We start from the raw sequence: 9,503 nt of genomic DNA, 5'->3' as shown, positions 1-9,503 counted from the left end.
CCCTGAATCCTATAAACTCACACATTTATAGTAAGTCCCTTTTCTTAACACGTGTTCTTTTTTTTTTTTTTTTTCCATTTTAATGTTTTTTTATAACATAATAAATAGTTCTGTTGATGACTGTAGACATGGAAGGCCACTTAGTATTCAGAAACACAGTGGTAATGGTGGTTTTTTTCCTGGTTGGTTGGTAATCTTTGCCAATAATTGTAAGGAGTTACTTGTATGAGACTGCTATCAAACCAGTAAGGCTGCATTTATGCATCCATCATTTTCAGGATTGTTGGTAACCTGGGCGTATATCCCCCAAATAACCTTGTCTCCTTGTGTCACAAGGGGCAACTCGCTCACATTCACTTCAATGACAGTACCCTTGGTAATAACACCCAGAGTTGTATATAGTGGGGATGAGGGATTCTTCTTTACACCAAGTATTGGTAGGCAAAAGGTGGCTTTAAGTTCAGGATGTGTTACATGAGCCTTCTTGAAATGTAAGCCCATTGGTCTAATGAATCTTTCATATTTAGAAGGTTTTCGTGTAAAACCATCGCCAACAAAGCAGACTTTTGTAACCATCCTCTTCCAAGCTTTCTTTTTCCTCTTTCCTGTTGGAATAACTTTTAATACTTCTGTTTCTTCTTGGGCACGGACTTTGGGCAAAGGGACTTCCCGTTTTCCCACTTTCTCTTTTCTTTTTTGTTTAATCATGTTGGAGAGTACTTTAGCTCGGGACTGCCCCTCTCTGTCCAGCAGATAGGCAGGTACTGTACCTTGTGGAGTCTTATCATCATTCTTTTGTTTGGTGTTTCTCTTTTCATGCATCTTGATAGTCTTTTTCATTTGTATTTTCTCAGCATGGCGCTGTTTATGGTAGAGCTTAGCCTTCAGACCAATCATCTTTTTTGCCTTTGTTGAACATTTGTGTACCTCTTGACTTTCCTTCTTTCTCTTTTTCTCATGGTAATCCAAACAGTATCCATAGCGCTTACGATGTAACTCAATATATTCATTTTGTGGCATGGTGACAGTAGCAAAGCCACTGGGCGCAGTCTCTGGGGCACGAAAAACCTCTCAATTTTGAACACATGTGTTCTTAACACATGCACCTAGGAAGAGAGCATTCACCACTAGGGTGCATTCCAGAAAGTAGGTTCTTTAGTGTTTATTCACAATTTCATCAAATCTGTGGTTGATTTCTTCTCAGTAGGAACTAAATTTGAGTATCAGATGTATGTGGTAAAAGAAATTTTCTTAGAAGTATGGCTTTGGAGGAGGTCATGCAACGCACCAAATTTCCAAAGAGCTGAGTATTTTGAAGATGACTTATTTTTCTGTTTGTGCTGACAGTTGAGAATCTTGGCCTATGGGGACCTCTCCTCCTCTGGTCACTTTACTGTCTACAAATCAGAACATGTGGAGCAAAGGGAAGATGAACCGAGTCAAAGGTTTGTCTAAAAGTGGTTTGCATGATGTTTGAAAATAGATTTCCAAAGTAGTGCTCCATTTTCATTTCCTTATAAGAGAACTAAGGAACCCTGGTGGCACAATGGTTAAGTACTCAGTGGCTAACCAAAAGGTCGGCAGTTTGAACCCATCAGTGGCTGTGTGGCAGAAAAGACTTGGTGATTGTTTCCCTTAAAGATTACTGCTTAGGTAACTTATAGGGCAGTTCTACTCTGTCATATGAGGTCACTGCGATTTGGAATCAACTAAATAGCACAGAACAACAACGTAAGGGAACTGCACTGATCTTTTTTAATCTGGTAGAGCTTGCCTTGCATTTCAGTAAAGCTTTCATGGAGAAGCCACTCAACGTGGAGGAAATAATGTCGGCAGCACAAGTTACCATGTCCTTTGTCCCTTCTGTTCACTTGATGCTGCTGTGGATCAAGTGCAAAAAATAAAACCAACATGCAGAAGGAGGTTATGTGGAGTCAATTCCAACTCATGATGAGCTCACTATGTCAGAATAGAATTGTGCATCATGGGGTTTTCAATGGATGATTTTTCAGAAGTACCTCTCCAGGCCTTTTTTCCAAGAGCCTCTGAAAGGACTATAACCTCCATCTTTTTGTACAACACAAGGACTCCAACTAGGTGTTAATCCCTGTAACAAAATCCTCACAGTCTCCTGGAGATCTCAGTAACTTTACACAAACTGTGGCCACTTTAGAGCCAGGTTTAAAGGATTAAGAAACATGGTGAAGAGCTAAGAAAACATCTTAGATCAAGAGATATAAAATGGACTTGGTTGGCTCAAAAAAGTTTAAAAAGTTGTAAAACAGGGACCATTCTTTCTTTTACAAAACTCTTATTCCTCTTCTATAAACGAAGAATGTTGTTGTTGTTGTTGTTATGTACTGTCGAGTCACATCTGACTCATAGTGATCCCTCCTTGGGTTTCCGAGGCAGTATCACTACGGAAGTAGATTGCCCCATCTTCCTTCCGAGGAGTGGCTGGTAGGTTTGAACCGCCAGCCTTCTAGTTAGCAGTCAAGTGCCTTAGCCACTATGCTACCAGAGCTCCCATAAACGAAGAATAGCATCTATATTTCCCAGGAATTGGAGCATAAATGAAGAAGAAAGAGGACTGAAAGTAAAAGTTTTTTTTTTTTTTTTTTGATGAGTCACATGGAAGGAGGGGATTAGAGGACTTTCTTCAGATGACATAAAAATAGAAGCCTAATCCCTGGAGAAATAATTGACACCTTCTACACCAACCATTCCCAAAATTTGTTCTATGAAAATATACTAGTTACAGTGACCCTGTGAGAACTCAAAGGAGCTGCCTTGTTTATCCAAGTCTCAGAAGTTTTCTGCCTTTGACAGGATGCTTATTATATCACTCTCTAGTAAGAATCCTACCTCATAAATACTCAGTGAGTTTTCTTTCTCTGACAGGTTTCTATTTTACTTTGATTCTGCCTTTCACAGGTTTTACTGTATATAATTTTCATCACAGTACAATGGGGCTGAGCCCTCCAAATTCAACTCTATTTTCCATGTAATTGCTGCCCCCTAGTGGCTGAGAGAATCTTCACTCATTCTGGAGAGAATGTTTCTGAAGAGGATTCAGTGGCATGTAAAATCACCAGGGACTGAGGACCACGGATAAGAATAAAAAAACCTCTCAACTCTAGATTTCTCAATGAAATCTAGATGTGGGCATACAATGCGCAAAGCATTTCCCATGTATTGTCTCATTGCATTTAAAAAAAAAAAAAAAAACAGCAAGAGAGGTACTATTAGTACCACATTCTACTTTTCTGCAATACTGCAACACAGGGGGTTGCCATAAGTTGGAATCAACTCAACAGTAACTGTTTTTGTTTGTTTGTTATCTACTGTTGAGTAAGTTTTAGACACAGTGAGCTTAAGTAATTTGTCTAAAGTCACTCAGCTTGTAATTGGCAAAGCCAGGATTCAAATTGAGGTCTGCCTGACTCCAGAGCCCATACCTTTCTCCGGTATGCTGGAACAACACCCAGAACAGAAGGGCTGTGCAAAGGGCCTGGGAAAGTGAGAGAATCACTGTTTAGCATCTCCAAGTCTCTGAAGTTACCTCTCTGCCAGATTGGCTCAGGGTTCTGCTTTTCTCAAATCCTTCCTGAAAATGATCTGCAGATGACACTTCTGTATTAGGGAATCCTCAGGACTCAGTTTCCCTCGGGATAGATACACTAGCAGAATTTTATTTTCAGAACCTACTGTCTTGACTCAATCAAAGTTTTTTCTTTATGCATTAGTTGCCTAGAGCTGCCTTAACAAAGTACAAACAGTGTGGCTCACAAGAACAGAAATGTATTCTTTAACAGTTCTGGAAGCTAGAAGTCCAATTCATCATGTGGGCCAGATGGTGTTCTCTCTGAAATCTTTAGAGAAAGAACTTTTCTTGTCTGTCCCAGCTTCTGGTAGCACCATGCATTTGCTGGTGTTCCTTGGCTTATAGATGGATCTTCACATCCTTCCTCTATCTAATCTTCTCTTTTATAAGGACAGCAGTCATACTGGATTAGGACAAATCCTTCTCAAGTGTGTCCTCATGTTAGTCTAACTGATAACATTTTCTAAGGCCCTATCTCCAAACAAGGTTGGGACTTCAGTGTATCTTTTTTTTTTTTTTTTTAATAATGCAACTCAATTCATAACATCCTTCTTATAGAAAAAGTCTACTCAGAGATTGTTCTCTTTCTTCCTTTCCACATTACTAGTCATATATGATAAGTTATTCCTCAAGTGCTTACATAGGTACCTTTGATGGTATATGTCAATATGAGAATTGATTTTCACACTAAGAAATGCACCAAGTCTATCCTAAGGGTAGTTGAAGTCACATGCTGTTTCACTAGAATTGTTGACTTATAATTAGCACATTGGGAGCCTGATATGATATCCCACTCAACCTATTCTGATAGAAGGGATAAGAACCAAGATATTTCACTCAATTATGTAAGAACTGAAGAATAAATAGCTGGAAGAGTTTAACCAGTGAGACATAAATCTAAATGATAAATGGTCTATGTAGAACCCTGGGGGTTCCTATAGAGTCATTTTAAATGTAGTTCCATGGAGAATTTCATTTCAGAGGTAAAATGCTGGAATATGAGCTAGTTTCCATTTTGATGCAGACATTTTGGTACTTGTTGCACTACACTCTGCCTTGGATGATGTCAAAAAATATGACTGAGTTCACTCCAGGCAGTGTACAGGCCACTGCAAAGCTGAGAACACATAGGGACCATTTGTCCAAGCATTCTGGTGAATAACTGCAGCAGGCACAGGGACCTGCCTCAGGAAGTTGCATAGAAATCAAATCTCTCCAGTGAGCTCCTTCAAGTAACACAAGGCATCACTGTATAGTAGTTAGAACCCTCTTCAGAGAGATGCTGGCCTCCTAACACAAATGACCTGCTTGAAAAACCACGTTATGGCTTCCAAGAATGCCAGAGTTAACTAAGAATCTTAATTACCTAGTGATTCTGTAGCAGAAATATCACAAATTGGTGGCTTTAAAGAACAGAAATGTATTTTCTAACATTTCTGGAGGCTGAGTCCAAATCAGGATCTTGGCCACGTTGATTCCTTCCTTGTCCATAGCTGCAGGCATTCCTTAGTTCCTTGGATTGTAGACCATTCTCACCTGGTGTCTGTCTTTCCCAGTTTGTGATCATCTTTGTGTCAAATCTGTTCTTTTTATATCTCAGAAGTGATTTGGTTTAGGACTCATCCTACACTGATAATGGCCTAATTAATAAAACAAAGAAAACCCTAGTCCCTAACAGGATCACATCCATGGTACTGGGTTAGGATTTCAACACATTTTGGGGGGGCATACACTATTCAATCCAAAACAAAGTTTAAGGAGATGACAAGAACTGTTTTACACTGTGTGTTTCAGAGGACACAAATCTGCACATTAATTGTTTGTTTTTCACTTATTAATATTTGTTGAAAGCCCTATGGCTGTCAGGTCCTAGAAGTGAGTCAAAGCTTATCTTGTAACTCCACAGCACACACAGAACAAGGCCACAGGATGATGGAATTAGAGGTTGGAAGGGGCAACACAAACTGGGCTAAGAACCCCAAACTGGAGGAGTTACTGACTGGTCATTGATTGATCAAATGCTAAATTAAATTCTATATAAGTACATATCACTACAGAACATTGTCTGATACAGTGCTGGAAGATGAGTCTCAAGGCTGGAAGGCACTCACAATGCTCAGTGGCTACAACAGTGGACTTGAGCATACCTAATGATTATGATGATAGCACAGGACTGGCCAATCTTTTGTTCTCTTGTACATGGGGCCATCATAAGTCAGAGCCAGTTACATAGCAACAAACAACAATATATATCACTAAACCACAAATAGAACTAGGCTGAAAAAACAAGACTAATCATCAACCACAATAATAAATCAACAACAATTACCACAACCATGAATGGATTCATTAGACTAGACTGAAAATCTCTGTATTTCCTGAATTACTGGACATGGAGTAAAATTGCAGCATCAAGGCAGTCCTATAATTAAGCTGGGTAGCAGTGTGACCTCACTTGGAGACAGTGATAAGTGTTCAGAAGTTCAGCATATTTTGCTCTACGGATACTCAAGTTCAGTAAGACATGATTAGATCACAGTAGCTAAGTACACACAGGAATCCAAGCAGTATTCATTATAGAAGACTATCCTTTCCTTTTAAGTTAACAGAATTACCTTTTCACAGCTTTGTACAGTGGGAATTTAGACTCCTCCTTTTGCTTTCATGCTTTTTAACAGATCTCTGTGTGTGTGTTCATTGTCTATATAGGATTGTCCTCAGTGCCTATCAAGGGAAAATTGAAGTTGTCAATGATTTCATTGTATTTGGGTCAACTATGAGCATCCATGGAAGCAGCAGTCAAGAAATCGAACAATGTATTGCATTGCAAATATCGTCTGTGAAAGATTTCTTTAAAGTGATAAAAAGCAAAGATGTCACTTTGAAGACCAAGGCTTGCTTGACCCAAGCCATGTTTTTTCCCAGTTGCCTCATACGCATACAAAAGTTGGACAATGAACAAGAAAGACCAAAGAAGAATTGATGCATTTGAGGAGGGTGTTGGTAAAGATGACTGAGTATACCAGACCGCCAGAAGAACAAAAAAATCAATCTTTGAAGAAATACAAACAGAGTGCTCCTTAGAAGTGAAGGTGATGAGACTTCAGCTCTCTGACTTCGGACATGTCAACAGAAAGAACAATTGCTAGAAAATGGCATCATGTTTTGTAAAGTAGAGGGTCAGTAAAAAGGAGGGATAACAATGACATGGATTGACTTAATAGCCATAACAATGGATTCAAACCTACCAACAATCATGAAGATGAAAATGGCACAGAGAAACAGGCAACATTTCATTCTGTTATACATAGAGTCTCCATGAGTTAGCTGACTCGAGGGCAGTTAACAACATGACCCTTGGTAGCATTTTATCTCTTCTTCTTCAGTCTACATCTGTATTTCTTTGTATTTCTCAGCCACCAGTCACCCCTCCATAATTTAAGTTTCCAGGAAACCCCATCTTCCAAGAAGCCTTAAAGAATTATGATTATTTTAGAACACAAAATAGCCACAGAGTAGGGAAGACATTCTACACTACTGATTACTTTCTTGTTTATCTCTTCAATGTGTTGTATGACTTCTTTGTCTAAAGCCACTGCTGGGTCACTAAACCACTGAACAGAGATTCCACCAATCCCCCACCAGGTCAGTCATCAACTTACCATGCAAGAAGCCTGCAAGTCAGGAGCATAGGCCTTTTGGGGTTCCCAGCATGACAGGAAGCAGAACCACCTTGGGAAGTATTCACTGAAGAACATGGTCATTGTAATGACAATGTCTGTCAAGTCTTGACTAGAATACTTAAGCCATTCTTTTGAGCTTACTTCAGGTCTCAACACCAGCCTTCTTAATCCTAGAAGCATTTCCCAATCACCATCTCCCCACCCCAATTGTTCAGTTTTCCCAGCGGCATGTAAGCACAGAACTTTTCCTGGAAACTCAGAAGAGAGAAACTGTCACAAATCTGCAAAGATTATTGTTTTGGTAGACAGTATAGCCAATATTATCCTTGTTTAAATAGATAATATATAAATCAAATCCAGAATTATTATGCTTTTAAAAATGCCTAGTACACATGAAATATGTTTATGTGATGAGGTACCATAAGAAATTTTATTGATGGCAGCTTTGCAAGTAAGTGTGTGTTCACTAAATACTGAATAAAAAAAGAGAACTAAAAATAAAAATATCCCAAGGGAATTGTCACAGCATGAACTGAATGGACTTATACTGAGATAGAGCTTTAGGTCCTGGCATGGGATGTGGACAGTTTCATCATTCCAGAGGAACTTCTGTGATTTCTAAGTTTGTCTTAAAAAAAAAAAAAAAAAAAAGAAAAAGAAAAGCAAACACATCACTTTGGAGTAAATAATTTATGAATCCACTGATAAAGGCAAAATAATTTATTACACCACCCCATTCAAGAACCTAGTAGCCAGTCCTCAACATGTGGATTCTTATTGCTCATTGTGAAATTCAAGACCCTCAAACTGTTTTTCAAGACCTCAAGTTGTAGCCCTCTGCTCTAGCTGTCCCAATTCTTTTGATATTTCCAACATGCTTTGCTGATTGCTTGTGTTGCATCATTATTGTTATTCTCCCCTATGCCTGAAGAAGATTCACTTGGCACTTCTCTGCAAATTCATGTCCTTTCTTTAAGATCTGAGTCAAAAGAAGTTCCAAAGAGTGCCCTTAACCATCTCCATTATACTTTTATAGTCATTCTCTATTTACTGCTTCTATGAGAAATAACTTATAAAATAAAATATTGATTTGTTTTTGGAAATTGCTCCCCAATGTTTGCATATAAGTATGTTTTGTTTCTCTAGCCAGATAATAACTTCTTTGAAAGCAAAGTCTGTCTTCCTTAAAAAAAAAAAAAAAAAAATTTACATTGCCAAGTATAGAGTTCTGGAAGCTGAATAGAGATTTTTATCTTTGTTGATCACGAACTTCAAGTCAATGTGAGTCTGACTGCTCACTTTCAAGTTGACTTCCCCAGTCATGCATCATTCCCATCAGTACACAAACATTCATTCACATGACTTTTCTTTTTAAAAAATCTTTTGTTGTGATTTGAGTGAACGTTTAGAGAGCAAATTAGTTATCCATGCAACAATTCATACGTATTTTGTTTTTTCACATTGATTGCAATCCCCACAATGTCATAGCACTCTTCCCACTTCCTCCCTGTGATTTTGGTTTCCATTCATCCTTCTTTCCTATCCTTTCCTGCCTTTTGAGCTTTATCTCTGGGAAAATGCTGCCCTTTTGATTTCATATGGTTGATTGTCTTAAGGAGTGCATACCACCCTGGTGTTATTTTGTCACCTCATAGGCCTGTCTGTTGTCTGGCTGAAAGATGAGCCACAGGGATGAGTTCAGTTCCAAGCCAGAAGGGTGACTCAGAACTGCAGTCTCAGGGGTCCCACCAGACCAGTCTTTATCAGACCAGTAAGCTGGTCTTCATTTTTCCCCATGATTTTGAGTTTTGTTACACTTTTTTTCTCTCACTCTATCCAGGAACTTCTACTGTGATCCCTTTCAGAGTGGTCAGTAATGGTAGGTGGGCACCATCTAGTTCTTCTGGTCTCAGGGTTGAGGAAGCTGAGGTTCATGTGGCCCATTAGTGCTTTGGACTATTTATTGGTTTCCATGTGCCTTTGATTTTCTTCACTTTTCTTTGCTTCAGATGGGGAAATACCAATAGCTGCAACTTAGGTGGCCACTTACTAGCTTTTAAGACCACAGCTACCACTCACCACAGTGGGATGTAGAACATTGTCTTTGTAAACTATGTTATGCCAATTGACTTGGCTGTCCCCTAAGATTATGGTTCTAAATCCTCAAGCCTTGTAACTCTTTATCATCACATGTCTGGTTATGGTTAAGAACTTTT

The 9,503-nt window shown here is 38.9% G+C and overlaps 1 protein-coding gene across 1 annotated transcript; it reads right to left on the bottom strand.

Annotated features, from left to right (window-relative positions):
- Positions 1–237: 237 nt before the first annotated feature.
- On the bottom strand, positions 238–1,020 carry LOC103200949 (ribosome biogenesis protein NSA2 homolog). Its single transcript, XM_042781613.1, has one exon. It carries the CDS (start codon positions 1,018–1,020, stop codon positions 238–240), a length of 783 nt encoding a protein of 260 aa, XP_042637547.1.
- Positions 1,021–9,503: the final 8,483 nt, after the last annotated feature.

This window comes from Orycteropus afer, unplaced genomic scaffold, assembly GCF_000298275.1.
Source record: "Orycteropus afer afer isolate SDZICR_OR568_19922 unplaced genomic scaffold, OryAfe1.0 scaffold00137, whole genome shotgun sequence".
NCBI lineage: Eukaryota > Metazoa > Chordata > Mammalia > Tubulidentata > Orycteropodidae > Orycteropus > Orycteropus afer.
This window is presented reverse-complemented; position numbering and strand designations above follow the sequence as displayed.

Excerpts from the sequence above, each read along its gene's own strand:
- LOC103200949 (XM_042781613.1), bottom strand. The coding sequence starts at position 1,020 with ATGCCACAAAATGAATATATTGAGTTACATCGTAAGCGCTATGGATAC.